An 18,928-nucleotide genomic window follows, 5' to 3' on the forward strand; every position below is an offset into this window, starting at 1 on the left:
AATTTATGTTCACTACATGTTTTATTATGTCAGTTCTGTAAGTAACTGCAAGCGTAGCTGTGTGACTACAGTATGTTTATTTTTTATGGCAACTGCTTCATTGCGCTTTGTTAATACTTTTGCATTGGTTAATTCATATTTTATCATTTTGAAAGTTTAACAAAATATATTTTCTATATTTAAACAAAGTAAATTAAGTCAGATTAAAGAGAAAACTGAATATTTAAAGAACATGGTGTGGCAATGAGTGGACCTAACGGGTCATCATAACAATAGGCTACTATATACTGTACATACATTCAGTGTCTAATGGGTGTGCATGGTTATAATACAGACAGATTTCTGATCACATTTTAAACATGTCTTGAATTGATTTCTATGGTGTATCTTATAATAATTTATATGAGTTGTGTCTCCTGCAGGTCTAACAGCTCTGATAGAAACCCAGCACACTGTGGATGCAGCTGTAGGAGACGAAGCCTGCTTATACTGTCACCTGATGCAATCTACAGATGTTGAGACAGTCACATGGCTGAAGATTTTACCTGAGGGGGAGAAGAACCTTGCTGCTAGCCGCAAAGACTCTGGTCAAAAAGTGAATCCTGACTTTAGAGATAAAATGGAGTTTAAATATGCTGGACTGCAAAACACCTCCATAGTTATCAGGAGGGTGATGGAGGAGGATGAAGGGTGCTATCGCTGTTTGTTTAACACCTTCTCTGAAGGTGCTTACAATGCTACAACCTGTCTGCAGCTCTATGGTGAGTACCTGCTGTCTTATTAGAGACATTTCCATAACTCTCTATGGTCTCTGTAATGTTTTATCGTTTCAATATGTCATCTTTGCAGAGCTGCATGGACCCTTTCTTCACGTCAGAGAATCAACAGTTGTGTCCTGCTCAGCCACAGCTCGACCTGCTCCCACAGTAACACTGACTGTCCCTCACTACAACTCTACCAGCGTCACCAACACCAACGGCACAGTCACTGTCACCACTACAGCTGGGCTGTCTGGTCTCCATGGCAACAGCACACGGGTTGGATGTGCAGTGAGAGTGCTCTCTGGTCCTCAGATAGAGGTGTCTATGATGATTCCTGAGGTCAAACAGTCATCTGCTGATGGTAAGAAACACTTCCAAACGTCCTGGTTCATAAATACTCTATAGCTCATGTCTGTTGTTTTTATTTTCCAGGTTTTGATGAGGAATCTGGATCTAATAACTGAGGATTTCTGTAATTTTACCTTTAGGTGGTCTCAGATCAATAATACCATGTTATCTGTAGTTGCTTTATGAATGAGTGTCACTAATAATTTCCCTCTTTTCTTACAGATTTCACCAACATGATCATCGTGTTCGTGGTTTGTGTTTGTGTTGCTGCAGTCGTCATCACCCTGCTTACACGGAAACATCGGAACCGGTAAATATAAATTTATTACTGTGAGACATGTGAATAAGAGAGTAATGGTACTTATGTTTTTCACTTCAAGAAGCCCTGAACACCTGTCTTTTTATAATACCGCTGTCTCACAGTTATTTTGCTCATGATTGATTGAGATCTTTTCAGATAAAACCCACAAATTCATCTTTGACTTTTCTTAAATCCTTCAGTCGGTCACACTGGGACGAGAAGAAGAACACACCACAAAAAGCAATCAAAGACACTGATGAGTGAGTCAATTTATTCTTTTTTTTTTTGCAAAAATGATTTAAAGGGGACCTATTATGCTTTTGTGCTTTTTACTTTAGTGTGTTATATAGTTTTTTGTGCATGTAAGATGTCTGCAAAGTTACAAAACCCAAAGCCCACGCCAAAGAGAGAAACACTGCCCCTGAACTGCCTGAAACGCCTTGTTTGAAGTCCCGCCTTTTCTTCCGTAACATTGTGATGTCACCAAGTAACACGTTTGCATAACGGCTCGTTTGGCACACCGTCAAACAAAGCCAGTTAGAGCGGAGCTGGAGCGGAGTCCAAAGAGTTTGGTTCGGTTGACCAATCAGAGCAGACTGGGCTTTTTGGGAGGGGGTGGCATCCTGACTGGGACACTGCTCCAAAAACCTGAATGATACCCTACTATAGGTTACAAATAACATAGGAAAGCACTTTAACGATTAACACCACGGGTAAATATACAAAACACACCACCTTAACCCTATAATGTTCCAGTTGGAATATTATTGGAGTATTATAGGCCTACTATGGAAGATGCACAGCCCAGGTATAATAATCACAGCTGATTATGACTGACACAGTATAACATGCTTAAAGGGACTGTTTTTAAGAATCAGAAACTGCTTGTTGACAGCGACACCTGTGGCTGTTAAGTCAACGAAAGTCAGCGTCCTGTTGCTCGCGCTCGCAATTGTGCTCACTCTACATAGACATGAACGAGCATCGGTCAAAACAGTGAGGCGACACACATCAGCTAAATGGACAATACCACTCTATATTTCAGCTGCTTGGCAGTAATGTTAGCTGACCAGACGAAGGTCTCTCCATGAATCAATGCTGATACTGTGTTTCCTGCTTCAGCCTCCCGACTGTGTTCAGAAGAAACAGGGGAGACATCGGAGTTTTGGTCAGAGACAATAACGTAACTCTTCTGCAGTGTGTAGTGTGCGCGCATGCACGTGAGAGGTGGAGCAAGTGAGAACGAGCGCAGTGTGTGAGGGAAGGCAGGCAGAGGAGCAGAGGAGCAGAGGAGCAGAGGAGCAGAGTGCAGTGTCGACTCCGGCCCTGGAGACCAGGGTTACAGTCTCACCTGTGTCTTCTGGCTGTGGTCCGGGGCTGGAGCAGGATTAGTTGACACTGTTTTGCAAGACGGGCTTCACTAGATATAACTTTGTGGTTTTGGTGCTTCTGTGTAGTTTGTTTTGGAACCCGCAATGATTTATAAGAGTGCAAGTGTAAGAAGTTACAAACAGTCCCTTTAAAGAAATAATGAATAAATAGGAATAGTCGCAACAGATTGCTGATAACGGCCGATACACACGCCAACATGAGAATAAGAGAGTACTGACACTTATGTTTTTCCACTTCAAGAAGCACTGAACACCTGTCTTGTTATAATACTGCTGTCTCACAGTTATTATGCTCATAATTGATTGAGATCTTTTCAGACAAAACCCATAAATAAATCTTTGACTTTTCTTAAATCCTTCAGTCAGTCACACTGGGACTCTGAGGACAACGAGACATCACAAAAAGCAATCAAAGACACTGATGAGTGAGTCAATTTATTCATTTTTCACTTGTACATAATTATGCCTCTTTGCAAAAATTGTTTAAAGAGGACCTATTATGCTTTTGAGTATTATTTTTGTGCATGTAAAATGTCTGCAAAGTTAAAAAGCCCAAAGTCCACACCAAAGAGAGAACAGCCTGAAAAGCCTCGCTTGAAGTCACACGTTTGCATAACAGCTAGTTTGGCACGCCCTCAAACAAAGCTAGTTAGAGTGGAGCTGGAGCGGAGTCCGAAGAGTTTGGTCCGGTTGACCAATCACAACAGAGTGGACCAGCTGACCAATCAGAGCAGACTGGGCTTTTTGGGAGGGGGGGAGCATCTTGACCGGGGTACTGCTCCAAAAACCTGAATGATACCCTACTATAGGCTACAAATAACAGGAAAACACTTCAACTATTAACACTAAACACACCACCTTAACCCTATAATGTTCCAGTTGGAATATTATTGGAGTATTATAGGCCTACTATGGAAGATGCACAGCCCAGGTATAATAATCACAGCTGATTATGACTGACAGTATAACATGCTTAAAAAAATAATACACATGCCAACATGAGAATAAGAGAGTACTGACACTTGTGTTTTTCCACTTCAAGCACTGAACACCTGCCTTGTTATAATACTGCTGTTATTATGCTCATGATTGATTGAGATCTTTTCAGACAAAACCCAAAAATAAATCTTTGACTTTTCTTAAATCCTTCAGTCTGTCAGACAGGGACTCTGAGGACAACAAGACACCACAAAAAGCAATCAAAGACACTGATGAGTGAGTCAATTTATTCATTTTACACTTGTACATATTTATGCTTCTTTCCAAAAATGATTTAAAGAGGAGCTATTATGCTTTTGTGCTTTTTCCTTTAGTGTGTTATATAGTTTTTTGTGCATGTAAAATGTCTGCAAAGTTACAATGCCCAAAGTCCACGCCAAAGAGAGAAACACTGCTCCTGAACTGCCTGAAACACCTCGCTTGAAGTCCCGCCTTTTCTTCCGTAACGTGGTGATGTCACCAAGTAACACGTTTGCATAACAGCTAGTTTGGCTCGCTCTCAAACAAATCTGGTTAGAGCGGAGTTGGAGCGGAGTCCAAAGAGTTTGGTTCGGTTGACCAATCACAACAGAGTGGACCAGCTGACCAATCCGAGCAGACTGGGCTTTTTGGGAGGGAGGGGTGGAGAGGTGCTGCAGCACAGCCGGTATGAGAAAAATAAAGTGTTTTTTGAACTTTAAAATATGTAAAAATGTTCTAGTAGAAACCCGAAATACAAGTATGCACCTGAAAATGAGCACAATAGGTCCTCTTTAATCCGTCTTCACTCTGTCTATTTGGGGGCTTCACTTTCCTACCTACCAACTAGCTTGATAATCAGACTGAATTGGAGGAATCCAAATGGGAGATGTTGGAGGTGAAGCAGGCTACCAACTTGCGATACATTGTGTATTCACAGTCTGCATGTTTATCCACATCACTGTTGTTCTGAATGATTTGAAAACTGACTAATATCTTGTTTTTATCTGAAGGTTCAAAACACCTTTAAAGACAGAACTGAACGAGCTGCGGCCACAGACGCCTACTGGGAGAAATGGAAACTACAACCGCCCAAAACCATCATCTCTGAAAGGAAGAAGAAAATTATTTCTTTAACTCAGTCAACTAATTAGTACCACAGAATAACCTACAAGACTGTTAGTGCCACAACACAGAGAACATGTCTGCACCAGTTCATTGATTCCAGCAGATCAGTAGTTTTGATTTTGAAATATAATTTAGGTGATAGTTTTAATTCTCTGTTGCATCCAGATGAAGCATCCTTTGCTGCTGCTCTTTATACTTAGAATATAAACTTCATATGAAGATAAAAGAATATAGAGTAGGAGTTGAAACACTAACAGAGTTTGCATTGAATGTCTGCTGCATATTTTTAGCAGCAGGTGCACAACATGGCCACTAGAGGTCCTGCTTTCCTCTCATGTACTGCAGGAGAGTTGAGGCTGTTCAGACAGATCAGGGGCTGAAAATCAGCAGCAGGAAACTGGAAACAGTTCAGTTCTCCTGCTCCAGTCTCACATTACCTGTAGCACAGAGAGCACAGGGAGCTCACTTTGTCTTTGTGGACTTTCATCTGTCAGCTGGTAAATTTGATGTCTTTTAGTTGCAGCAAACTTGATTTGGAATAACATGAAATGGTACTAGTTGGTTTACTTAATCCAGGAATGTCAACATATCTAAATTAGTTTGTCTAACTTTTTATGTTGAAACTCTCCAGGACCTGTCTATGAAGATATAAATGTTTTACTGATAATAACATGCACTTTTTTTTTTAGAATACTCTTATAATAAACTCATATATCTGTATCAGTGACCTGTACTAAAAATTTAAATATGTTTAAATCTACTTATGAATTAATTTATTGTGAAAGTTGTGTGAAGCAATCAGGTGATTGTTTTATTCCAAATCCAGCATATTTATATCTAGCTACATATGTAGTGATAATTTCTTCACAATATATTACAAAATAGACATAATATATAAATGTGTTGCACTTTTCTTTGCGCTTTAATGTTTGATGTTTGTGTTCTCAAGTTATTTATTTCTCAATGAACCTCTGATGCACATTAACTGTAGTAAAGATTCTACTGTATGTGTGTTACTATTAGTTGATGTGTTTTTAATAATTTATTCTCTGATTCGTTCCATATATTAATTTGTACTTGTTTGGTTATTAAAGCAATGATGTTTTAATGTTATAAGTGATTTAACTTTTGTTCACTACATGTTTTTGTTTGTTTTATATATGTAATGGTGTGTTTTGGTATTCCAGCTAACTTTAACTCCCCTTAAACTGTGTGAAATGGTATTGTCTCAAAAAGGGGATATTCCATTTGCCAATGATGAGAGGGGGGTACGGATTTCTAGTACTCTTACAATTTTATTTAATATTGAATGATTATGCTAGATTAATCTTAACAATGTCGTGAGATTTTTGTCAACACAAACAAAAGGGGTAATATATAATCTATCCTTTATTTTCATGTAAGTATGTTGGTATTTTCATTGTTGAACCCCTCAGTTGAACTGTGGTACATGCGAGATGTGAGAAGGTGTCTGTCAGTGTGTGTTTGGACCTGATACAGAAACAGTTATGTTGACGGAGAATCACGTTTCTAAATGTCATTTCAGTGTTAATTCACGATACCGTGACTATATTCTGAAAGAATGATAGAAGACAGTTTTAATGTATAAAGTGGAAGTCTGTACTGCAAGGTGTTTTAAAGTTATTGCAGAGTTAGCATCGCATTGTTGCCTACTGTGTTCGTTTGAAGTGCCGCCGCTGGTTTAAGAGTCGCGCCTCCTGGCCCGTGGCATTATGGGTAATGTAGTTTCTTGTGGGATTTGCATAAAACTAATGTGTGTGTCGTTACTCTTCTAATGTTGTGTGTGTACATGCGTGGAGTCACTGTGTTCACCCTGTAATTGCATTGACATGTGAGGCAGAGCATATTTAGTTTATTTTGCATTTATTTTACATTGTTATTTTATGTTGTATCATTAAAGCACTACAGTAAAAAAAGACCCCAAAGAAAGTTGTGGTGATTTTGTGGTGTGTCTCAAATACGCTACTATATACAGTATCTGTGTGTGTGTGCGTGTATATATATGTGTGTTTATATGTATATATATAACTATATAATAATAACATAAGTGTGTGTATATTTGTATATATATTTATTTATATATATATGTTTATATATATATGTATACAGTATATGTGTTTATATGTATGTATGTGTGTATATACATTATATGTGTGTATATATGTGTATGTATAAATATGGATAGTTCTAGGGCCATTTAATTATCTGTAAATATATATCATGGGACACAGAAACAAAGTCCATCTTCCCTCCAAAATATATAAATTATTTGAAAATATATGAGACCTGTGTACATAAACCTTTTATCTTCCTCTTCACCTGTCAGAAAGACCTTAGACCTTAGAATTAATAACACCTAATGGATAAATATAGACTAATAATTTAGCTATATATCTTCCAGGATATTAGACACAACTGTTGAATCATTAGTTCAGTGTACTGAGTAGCTGAACAGGAGTCTGTTAATGATTGATTGATTGAGGTGTCCTTCCTTCTCCCTGATTGGTCTGCTGCCTGGATGTACCTTACAGGGAGGAAGACTTTATTCAAACTTTCCCTTTATGTAGTTTTGGCGGTAGATTCAGTACAGTATCAGGATGGCGCACCGTGCAGTTATACATTTCCTTTGTGTGTTGGGAGTCTTTCAGAAAGGTGAGAAAGAGATGATACAGCAATGTTATAAAGGTCTAGCCGTTATGTCATTTATTATTCTGATAATCTGAAAGCACAGCTGTGTGATTCCTGCATGTTTAGTCTGTTGTTGCTGTGTAATTATGCATCATTTCGGTGGCTAATGATTTTGCATTGGTTAAATCATTATTTATATCATAGTTTGCAAAGAGAAAAATACATCCTAACACAATGTGAGCTGTCATCTCCTGCAGGTCTAACAGCTCTGATAGAAACCCAGCACACTGTGGAGGCAGCTGTAGGAGACGAAGCATGCTTGAACTGTTGCCTGATGCAATCTAGAGATGTTCTGCAAGTCACATGGCAGAAGATTTTACCTGAGGGAGAGAAGAACATGGCTACTTACAGTGAACGATTTGGTGAAACAGTGAATGCTGGTTTTCAGAGTAAGCTGGAGTTTAAATATGCTGGACTGCAGAACAGCTCCATAGTTATCAGGAGGGTGATGGAGGAGGATGAAGGGTGCTATCGCTGTTTGTTTAACACCTTCTCTGAAGGTGCTCTCAAAGCTACAACCTGCCTGAAGCTCTATGGTGAGAACCTGCTGTGTTATTAGAGATATTTCTATAACTCTCTGTCTTCTCTAATGTTTTATCATTTCAATATTTTATCTTTGCAGAGCTGCATGGACCCTTTCTTCACATCACAGAATCAACAGTTGTGTCCTGCTCAGCCACAGCTCGACCTGCTCCCACAGTAACACTGACTGTCCCTCACTACAACTCTACCAGTGTCACCAACACCAACGGCACAGTCACTGTCACCACTACAGCTGGGCTGTCTGGTCTACATGGCAACAGCACACGGGTTGGATGTGCAGTGAGAGTGCTCTCTGGTCCTCAGATAGAGGTGTCTATGATGATTCCTGAGGTCAAACAGTCGTCTGCTGATGGTGAGAAACACTTCCAAACATCCTGATTAATAAATGCTCTATAGCTCATGTCTGTTGTTTTTATTTTCCAGGTTTTGATGAGTAATCTGGATCTAATAACAGTGAGGATTTCTGTAATTTTACCTTTAGGTGGTCTCAGATCAGTAATACCATTTGATCTGTAGTTGCTTTATGAATGAGTGTCATTAATAATTTCCCTATTTTCTTTCAGATTTCATTCTGATCATCGTGTTGTCCGTGGTTGTGGCCTGTGTTTGTGTTGCTGCAATCGTCATCACCCTGCTTATAAGGAAACATCGGAACCGGTAATGATAAACTTATTACTGTGAGATATGTGAATAAGAGAGTACTGGCACTTGTGTTTATCACTTCAAGAAGCACTGAACACCTGTCTTGTTATAATACCGCTGTTTCACAGTTATTATGCTCATGATTGATTGAGATCTTTTCAGACAAAACCCACAAATTAATCTTTGACTTTTCTTAAATCCTTCAGTCGGTCACATTGGGACTCTGAGAAGAAGAACACACCACAAGAAGCAATCAAAGACACTGATGAGTGAGTCAATTTATACATTTTTCACTTGTACATATTTATGCCTCTTTGCAAAAATTATTTAAAGGGGACCTATTATGCTTTTGTGTAATATTTTTTGTGCATGTAAAATGTCTGCAAAGTTGCAAAGTCCAAAGTCCACACCAAAGAGAGAACTGCCTGAAACGCCTCGCTTGAAGTAACATGTTTGCATAACAGCTCGTTTGGTACGCCCTCAAACAAATCTAGTTAGAGCGGAGCTGGAGCGGAACAGAGTTGGCCAGCTGACCAATCAGAGCAGACTGGGCTTTTTGGGAGGGAGGGGGGGGGCATCCTGGCTGGGACACTGCTCCAAAAACCTGAATGATACCCTACTATAGGCTACAGATAACACAGGAAAGCACTTTAACTGTTAACACTAAACACACCACCTTAACCCTGTAATGTTCCAGTTGGAATATTATTGGAGTATTATAGGACTACTATAGAAGATTCATAGCCCAGGTGTAATAATAGATGATTATGACTGTCACAGTATAACATGCTTAAAAAAATAATGAATAAGTAGGAATAAGTCGCAACAGATTGCTGATACCGGCCGATACACATGCCAACATGAGAATAAGAGAGTACTGGCACTTAAGTTTTTCACTTCAAGCCCTGAACACCTGTCTTGTTATAATACCGCTGTCTCACAGTTATTATGCTCATGATTGATTGAGATCTTTTCAGACAAAACCCACAAATAAATCTTTGACTTTTCTTAAATCCTTCAGTCGATCACACGGGGACTCTGAGGAGGAGGAGACACCACAAAAAGCAATCAAAGACACTGATGAGTGAGTCAATTTATTCATTTTTCACTTGTACATATTTATGCTTCTTTGCAAAAATGATTTAAAGAGGACCTATTATGCTTTTTCCTTTTTCCTTTAGTGTGATATATAGTTTTTTGTGCATGTAAAAGGTCTGCAAAGTTACAAAGCCCAAAGTCCACGCCAAAGAGAGAAACTCTGCTCCTGAGCTGCCTGAAACACCTTGTTTGAAGCCCCACCTTTTCTTCCGTAATGTGGTGATGTCACTAAGTAACACGTTTGCATAACTGCTAGTTTGGTACGCCCTTAAACAAAGCAAGTTAATGCAGAGCTGGAGCAGATCCCGAAGAGTTTGGTCCAGTTGACCAATCAGAGCAGACTGGGCTTCTTGGGAGGGAGGGGGGCTCAAACAGAGCGTTTCAGACAGAGGGTGAAAAGAGGTGCTGCAGCACATCCGGTATGAGAAAAATAAAGCGTTTTTTGAACTTTAAAATATGTAAACATGTTCTAGTAGAAACCTAAAATACAGTATTCACCTGAAAATGAGCACAATAGGTCCTCTTTAATCTGTCTTCACTCTGTCTATTTGGGGGCTTCACTTTCCTACCTACCAACTAGCTTGATAATCAGACTGAATTGGAGGAATCACTGATCAAATGGGAGATGTTGGAGGTGAACCAGGCTACCAACTTGCAATACATTGTGTATTCACAGTCTGCATGTTTATCCTCATCACTGTTGTTCTGAATGATTTGGAAACTGACTAATATCTTGTTTTTATCTGAAGGACCAAAACACCTTTAATGAATGAAGAGAACGAGCTGCGGCTACAGACGTCTACTGAGAAAGATAAAAACCACAGCCACCCAAAACCATCATCTCTGAAAGGAAGAAAGTTATCTTTCAACTCAGTTAACTAATTAATACCACAGAATAACCCACAAGACTGTTAATGCCCCAACACAGAGAACATGTCTGCACCAGTTCATTGATTCCAGCAGATCAGTAGTTTTGATCTTGAAATATAATTTAGGTGATAGTTTTAATTCACTGTTGCATCCAGATGAAGCATCCTTTGTTTTGTACGTATTTTTATATATACATTTTCTGCTGCTGCTTTTTTTTTTTTCATATTTAGACTATAAACTTCATTAAACTTCATATGAAGATAAAATATATAGACTAAGAGTTGAAACACTAACAGAGTTTACATTGAATGTCTGCTGCATATTTTTAGCAGCAGGTGCACAACATGGCCACTAGAGGTCCTGCTTTCCTCTCATGTGCTGCAGTAGAGTTGAGGCTGTTCAGACAGATCAGGGGCTGAAAGTCAGCAGCAGGAAACTGGGAACAGTTCAGTCGTAGTTAAATCTCTGAAGCATGGATTCTCCTGCTCCAGTCTCACATTACCTGTAGCACAGAGAGCACCTCAAGCACAGGGAGCTCACTTTGTCTTTGTGGACTTTCATCTGTCAGCTGGTAAGTTTCATGTCTTTTAGTTGCAGCAAACTTGATATGGAATAACTTTAAATGATAGTAGTTGGTTTACTTAATCCAGGAATGTCAACACATCTAAATTATTTTGTTTAACTTTTAATGGTGAAGATATGCTTTTTTTTATAGTAGTTTTGTTCCCTCATCATGAACTCATATACCTGTATCAGTGATTTAAGTTTAAATCCATGTATGCGTTAATTGACTTGTAACTTTGCCACAAAATATTAAACTTGTTCTATTTTTTTAATAAATATTTCTGAAGCAGTTGATATTTGTCTTAGTGTCCCTGACTAGAATATTTTTTAATACTTATTTTTGGGTTGAGTTGTTATATGTGTTACTATAATGTTTTATCAATTAATTGTTTTATGACTTTCATGTGTTAAACGTTGCAAGAGAAAGATTTACATCCACATAATTGACATGATTATGAGAATAAATAACATAACATCTGTCCTCTGGGACTGAACCAGCTGTGGCGAAAATGTCTCGTGCACATCTGCATCCTTTTATGGTGGATATGTATCTTATTTATGTAAAGGAAAACACAAAATTCAGGTGGCAAGTGACAAAATATAATGGAATATAATGCAGTAAGGCTCTCAGGTATTCTGTATTGCTTTCAGATATTTAATCTGTTCTCCTGTAGATCAACTTTTCTCATTTAATGTGATCTCTGCTGAGTCAACACACATGTAGGCAGGATTTATCCCTCCTGTTTTGATTGGGAAAGTTACCTCTTTAAATGTGCATGTGGCACCTGTTCATCATGTCAATGATAGACCTACATTCATGCATTTTAATTCATTTATAAACCTGGACTTTAATAGCTCATAGCCTGTGGTTGTAATTATCATCTTTGCCATGATATTAGACAACTGTTGATTTGAATCAGTAGTTCAGTGTACTGAGTAGCTGAACAGCAGTCTGGTAATGATTCATTGAGATGAAGTGTCCTTCCTTCTCCCTGATTGGTCCACGGCCTGGTTGTACAGATACTTTCACTTTCTGTAGATTTGGCGGTAGATTCAGTACAGTATCAGGATGGCGCACCGTGCAGTCTTACATTTCCTTTGTGTGTTGGGAGTCTTTCAGAAAGGTGAGAAAGAGATGATACAGCAATGTTATAAAGGTCTAGCCATTATGTCATATATAATTCTGATAATCTGAAAGCATAGCTGTGTGATTCCTGCATGTTTAGTCTGTTGTTGCTGCGTAATTACACATCGTTTCGGTGGCTAATGATTTTGCATTGGTTAATTCATTATTTATATCATAGTAGTATAGTTGATGTGTTTTAATCATTTATTCTCTGATTCGTTACACATATTAATTTATATTTGTTTGGTTAATAAAGCAATGATGTTTTAATGTTATAATTTATGTTCACTACATGTCTTTATTATGTAAGTTCTGTAAGTAACTGCAAGTGTAGCTGTGTGACTACAGTATGTTTATTATTTATGGCAACTGCTTCATTACGCTTTGTTAATACTTTTGCATTGGTTAATTCATATTTTATCATTTTGAAAGTTTAACAAAAGATATTTGCTATATTTAAACAAAGTAAATTAAGTCAGATTAAAGAGAAAACTGAATATTTAAAGAACGGGGTGTGGCAATGAGTGGACCTAACTGGCGTCATCATAACAATAGACTACTATATACTGTACATACATTCAGTGTCTAATGGGTGTGCGTAGTTATAATACAGACAGATTTCTGATCACATTTTAAACATGTCTTGAATTGATTTCTATGGTGTATCTTATAATAATTTATATGAGTTGTGTCTCCTGCAGGTCTAACAGCTCTGATAGAAACCCAGCACACTGTGGAGGCAGCTGTAGGAGACGAAGCCTGCTTATACTGTCACCTGATGCAATCCAGAGATGTTCTGCAAGTCACATGGCTGAAGATTTTACCTGAGGGAGAGAAGAACCTTGCTTATTGCCACAGAATCCACGGTCAAAGAGTGAATCCTGACTTTACAGATAAAATGGAGTTTAGATATACTGGACTGCAAAACACCTCCATAGTTATCAGGAGGGTGATGGAGGAGGATGAAGGGTGCTATCGCTGTTTGTTTAACACCTTCTCTGAAGGTGCTCTCAATGCTACAACCTGCCTGCAGCTCTATGGTGAGAAACTGTTGTCTTATTAGAGACATTTCTATAACTCTCTATCTTCTCTGTAATGTTTTATCATTTCAATATTTTATCTTTGCAGAGCTGCATGGACCCTTTCTTCATTTCAGTGAATCAACAGTTGTGTCCTGCTCAGCCACAGCTCGACCTGCTCCCACAGTAACACTGACTGTCCCTCACTACAACTCTACCAGCGTCACCAACACCAACGGCACAGTCACTGTCACCGCTACAGCTGGGCTGTCTGGTCTCCATAGCAAAAGCACACAGGTTGGATGTGCAGTGAGAGTGCTCTCTGGTCCTCAGATAGAGGTGTCTGTGATGATTCCTGATGATGGTGAGAAACACTTCCAAACATCCTGATTCATAAATACTCTATAGCTCAGGTCTGTTGTTTCTATTTTCCAGGTTTTGATGAGGAATCTGGATCTAATAACAGTGAGGATTTCTATAATTTCACCTTTAGGTGGTCTCAGATCAATAATACCATTTGATCTGTAGTTGCTTTATGAATGAGTGTCACTAATTTCCCTCTTTTCTTACAGATTTCACTCTGATCATCGTGTCCGTGGTTGTGGCCTGTGTTTGTGTTTGTGTTGCTGCTGCAGTCGTCATCACCCTGCTTATGCGGAAACATCGGAACCGGTAATTATAAACTTATTACTGTGAGACATGTGAATAACAGAGTAATGGCACTTATGTTTTTCACTTCAAGAAGCACTGAACACCTGTCTTGTTATAATACCGCTGTCTCACAGTTATTATGCTCATGATTGATTGAGATCTTTTCAGACAAAACCCACAAATTAATCTTTGACTTTTCTTAAATCCTTCAGTCGGTCACACAGGGACTCTGAGGAGAACAAGACACCACAAAAAGCAATCAAAGACACGGATGAGTGAGTCAATTTATTCATTTTTCACTTGTACATATTTATGCTTCTTTGCAAAAATGATTTAAAGAGGACCTATTATGCTTTTGTGCTTGAGGTGCGGCTGAAAAATAAAGCGTTTTTTGAACTTTAAAATATGTAAACATGTTCTAGTAGAAACCCAAAATACAAGTATGCACCTGAAAATGAGCACAATAGGTCCTCTTTAATCCGTGTTCACTCTGTTTATTTGGGGGCTTCATTTTCCTACCCACCAACAAGCTTGATAATCAGACTGAATTGGAGGAATCACTGATCAAATGGGAGATGTTGGAGGTGAACCAGGCTACCAATTTGCGATACATTGTGTATTCATAGTCTGCATGTTTATCCTCATCACTGTTGTTCTGAATGATTTGGAAACTGACTAATATCTTGTTTTTATCTGAAGGACCAAAACACCTTTAAAGATGGAAGAGAACGAGCTGCGGAAACGGACGCCTACTGAGAGAAATCAAAACAACGACAACCCAAAACCATCATCTCTGGAAGGAAGAAGAAAATTATCTTTTAACTCAGTTAACTAATTAGTACCACAGAATAACCCACAAGACTGTTAGTGCCACAACACAGAGAACATGTCTACACCAGTTCATTGATTCCAGCAGATCAGTAGTTTTGATCTTGAAATATAATTTAGGTGATAGTTTTAATTCACTGTTGCATCCAGATGAAGCATCCTTTGTTTTGTACGTCTTTTTATACATACATTATCTGCTGCTGCTTTTTGTATTTTTATATTTAGACAATAAACTTCATATGAAGAAAAAAAAAATTCTATATCTTTTATAAATATAAATATAATGTATTCTCTTATTCATTTCATATATTAATTTGTATTTGTTTGGTTATTAAAGCAATGATGTTTTAATGTTATAAGGTATTTCACTTATGTTCACTACATGTTTTTGTTATATATATATATATATATATACAGTATATGTGTGTTTATATGTATGTATATAAGTATATAATAATAACATATAAGTAGGTTTGTATATGTGTTTATATATGTATATACAGTATATACTGTGTATATATGTATACAGTACATACAGTATATACACACACTCATACATACATATATACAGTATACCGATATATATAGATACAGTACGTGTGTGTATATATGAGCATTTATGTATACATATATATGTGTATATATATGTATATATCTACAGTATGTGTAGATATATGCATATATACTGTATACCACATATATATGTATATCTATATGTGTCTATATTTATATATATGTATACATATGGATAGTTCTAGGGCCATTTAATTATCTGTAAATATACATCATGGAACACAGACACAAATTTAAAAAAACCAAGACATAGAACTTTGGAGAGTTAAAACAAGGAAATGTCCTGTGAGGTGATAGCACCATCTAGTGTGCTTGTTGGAGAAAAAAAGAAAGGAGAAAAGGTCATTCCTTCTCCCTGACTGGTCAGCGGCCTGGATCTTCATAAACTTTCACTTCCACTAAAGTTTGACGGTAGATTCAGTACAGCGTGGAACAATAATGGCGGACCGTGCAGTCTTACATTTCCTTTGTGTGTTGGGAGTCTTTCAGAAAGGTGAGAAAGAGATGATACAGCAATGTTATAAAGGTCTAGACATTATATCATTTATTTGTCTTAATCTGAAAGCACAGCTGTGTGATTCCTGCATGTTTATTGTCTGTTGCACATCGTTTTGGTGGCTTATGATTTTGCATTGGTTAATTTATTATTTATATCATATTTTGCAAAGGGAAAAATACATCCTAACACAATGTGAGCTGTCATCTCCTGCAGGTCTAACAGATCTGATAGAGACCCAGCACACTGTGGAGGCAGCTGTAGGAGATGAGGCCTCCTTAACCTGTCACCTGATGCAACCTAGAGATGTTCTGCAAGTCACATGGCAGAAGATTTTACCAGAGGGAGAGAAGAACATGGCTACTTACAGTGAACGATTTGGTGAAAGAGTGCATGCTGGTTTTCAGAGTAAGCTGCAGTTTAAAGATGCTGGACTGCAGAACAGCTCCATAGTTATCAGGAGGGTGATGGAGGAGGATGAAGGGTGCTATCGCTGTATGTTTAACACTTTCTCTGAAGGTGCTCTCATTGCTACAACCTGCCTGCAGCTGTATGGTGAGAACCTGCTGTGTTATTAGAGACATTTCCATAACTCTCTGTCTTCTCTGTAATGTTTTATCATTTAAATATTTTATTTTTACAGAGCTGCATGGACCCTTTCTTCACGTCAGAGAATCAACAGTTGTGTCCTGCTCAGCCACAGCTCGACCTGCTCCCACAGTAACACTGACTGTCCCTCACTACAACTCTACCAGCGTCACCAACACCAACGGCACAGTCACTGTCACCACTACAGCTGAGCTGTCTGGTCTACATGGCAACAGCACAAAGGTTGGATGTGCAGTGAGAGTGCTCTCTGGTCCTCAGATAGAGGTGTCTGTGATGATTCCTGAGGTCAAACAGTTGTCTGCTCATGGTGAGAAACACTTCCAAACATCCTGATTCATAAATACTCTATAGCTCAGGTCTGTTGGAATCTGGATCTAATAACAGCGAGGATTTCTATCATTTTACCTTTAGGTGGTCTCAGATCAATAATACCATTTGATCTGTAGTTGCTTTATGAATGAGTGTCACCAATAATATCCCTCTTTTCTTACAGATTTCATTCTGATCATCGTGTTCGTGGTTTATGTTTGTTTTGTTGCTGCAGTCGTCACCGCCCTGCTTGTACGGAAACATCGGAACCGGTAATTATAAACTTATTACTGTGAGACATGTGAATAAGAGAACTGGCACTCATGTTTTTCACTTCAAGAAGCCCTGAACACCTGTCTTGTTATAATACCGCTGTCTCACAGTTATTATGCTCATGATTGATTGAGATCTTTTCAGACAAAACCCACAAATTAATCTTTGACTTTTCTTAAATCCTTCAGTCGGTCACACAAGGACTCTGAGTAGAACAAGACACCACAAAAAGCAATCAAAGACACTGATGAGTGAGTCAATTTATTCATTTTTCACTTGTACATATTTTTGTTTCTTTGCAAAAATGATTTAAAGAGGACCTTTTATGCTTTTTCCTTTTGCCTTTAGTGTGATATATAGTTTTTTGTGCATGTAAAAGGTCTGCAAAGTTACAAAGCCCAAAGTCCACGCCAAAGAGAGAAACACTGCTCCTGAGCTGCCTGAAACACCTTGTTTGAAGCCCCACCTTTTCTTCCGTAACGTGGTGATGTCACTAAGTAACACGTTTGCATAACTGCTAGTTTGGTACGCCCTTAAACAAAGCAAGTTAATGCAGAGCTGGAGCAGATCCCGAAGAGTTTGGTCCAGCTGACCAATCAGAGCAGACTGGGCTTTTTGGGAGGGGGGGGGGGCTCAAACAGAGTGTTTCAGACAGAGGGTGTAAAGAGGTGCTGCAGAACAGCCAGCATGAGAAAAATAAAGCGTTTGTTGAACTTTAAAATATGTAAACATGTTCTAGTAGAAACCCAAAATACAGTATGCACCTGAAAATGAGCACAATAGGTCCTCTTTAATCCGTCTTCACTCTGTTTATTTGGGGGCTTCACTTTCCTACCTACCAACTAGCTTGATAATCAGACTGAATTGGAGGAATCCAAATGGGAGATGTTGGTGGTGAACCAGGCTACCAACTTACGATACATTGTGTATTCATAGTCTGCATGTTTATCCACATCACTGTTGTTCTGAATTATTTGGAAACTGACTAATATTTTGTTTTTATCTGAAGGTTCAAAACACCTTTAATGAAGGAAGTGAACGAGCTGCGGCTACAGACGTCTACTGAGAAAGATAAAAACCACAACCACCCAAAACCATCATCTCTGAAAGGAAGAAAGTTATCTTTTAACTCAGTTAACTAATTAGTACCACAGAATAACCCATAAGACTGTTAGTGCCACAACACAGAGAACATGTCTGCACCAGTTCATTGATTCCAGCAGATCAGTAGTTTTGATTTTGAAATATAATTTAGGTGATAGTTTTAATTCACTGTTGCATCCAGATGAAGCATCCTTTGTTTTTATATATACATTTTCTGCTGCTGCTTTTTGTTTTTTTCATATTTAGACTATAAACTGCATTAAACTTCATATGAAGATCAAGATATATAGAGTAGGAGTTGAAACACTGACAGAGTTTGCATTGAATGTCTGCTGCATATTTTTAGCAGCAGGTGCACAACATGGCCACTAGAGGTCCTGCTTTCCTCTCATGTACTGCAGTAGAGTTGAGGCTGTTCAGACAGATCAGGGGCTGAAAGTCAGCAGCAGGAAACTGGAAACAGTTCAGTCGTAGTTAAATCTCTGAAGCATGGATTCTCCTGCTCCAGTCTCACATTACCTGTAGCACAGAGAGCACCTCAAGCACAGGGAGCTCACTTTGTCTTTGTGGACTTTCATCTGTCAGCTGGTAAGTTTCATGTCTTTTAGTTGCAGCAAACTTGATTTGG

The 18,928-nt window shown here is 38.4% G+C and overlaps 3 protein-coding genes across 3 annotated transcripts in view; all 3 read left to right on the top strand.

Annotated features, from left to right (window-relative positions):
• The window catches only part of LOC141763209 (OX-2 membrane glycoprotein-like), a 58,957-nt gene that overhangs the window by 8,843 nt on the left and 31,186 nt on the right, over window positions 1–18,928 (top strand). The window lies entirely within an intron of this gene.
• Window positions 7,491–11,598, top strand: LOC141763213 (uncharacterized). Its single transcript, XM_074627698.1, has 6 exons — window positions 7,491–7,559; window positions 7,793–8,131; window positions 8,218–8,490; window positions 8,702–8,795; window positions 9,802–9,864; window positions 10,628–11,598. Exons 1-6 carry the CDS (start codon window positions 7,505–7,507, stop codon window positions 10,758–10,760), a joined length of 957 nt encoding a protein of 318 aa, XP_074483799.1. The 5' UTR covers window positions 7,491–7,504; the 3' UTR covers window positions 10,761–11,598.
• Window positions 12,377–17,199, top strand: LOC141763335 (OX-2 membrane glycoprotein-like). The gene is made up of 4 exons (XM_074627904.1): window positions 12,377–12,436; window positions 13,140–13,478; window positions 16,649–16,921; window positions 17,108–17,199. Exons 1-4 carry the CDS (start codon window positions 12,382–12,384, stop codon window positions 17,197–17,199), a joined length of 759 nt encoding a protein of 252 aa, XP_074484005.1. The 5' UTR covers window positions 12,377–12,381.

The sequence above is a fragment of the Sebastes fasciatus genome, chromosome 24, assembly GCF_043250625.1.
Source record: "Sebastes fasciatus isolate fSebFas1 chromosome 24, fSebFas1.pri, whole genome shotgun sequence".
Classification (NCBI taxonomy): Eukaryota; Metazoa; Chordata; class Actinopteri; order Perciformes; family Sebastidae; genus Sebastes; species Sebastes fasciatus.

Coding starts and splice junctions, on each gene's coding strand:
- LOC141763213 (XM_074627698.1), top strand. CDS start 7,505: ATGGCGCACCGTGCAGTTATACATTTCCTTTGTGTGTTGGGAGTCTTT. Junction 7,560..7,792: donor GTTGGGAGTCTTTCAGAAAG/GTGAGAAAGAGA, acceptor CATCTCCTGCAG/GTCTAACAGCTCTGATAGAA. Junction 8,132..8,217: donor AACCTGCCTGAAGCTCTATG/GTGAGAACCTGC, acceptor TTATCTTTGCAG/AGCTGCATGGACCCTTTCTT.
- LOC141763335 (XM_074627904.1), top strand. CDS start 12,382: ATGGCGCACCGTGCAGTCTTACATTTCCTTTGTGTGTTGGGAGTCTTT. Junction 12,437..13,139: donor GTTGGGAGTCTTTCAGAAAG/GTGAGAAAGAGA, acceptor TGTCTCCTGCAG/GTCTAACAGCTCTGATAGAA. Junction 16,922..17,107: donor CAAACAGTTGTCTGCTCATG/GTGAGAAACACT, acceptor CTTTTCTTACAG/ATTTCATTCTGATCATCGTG.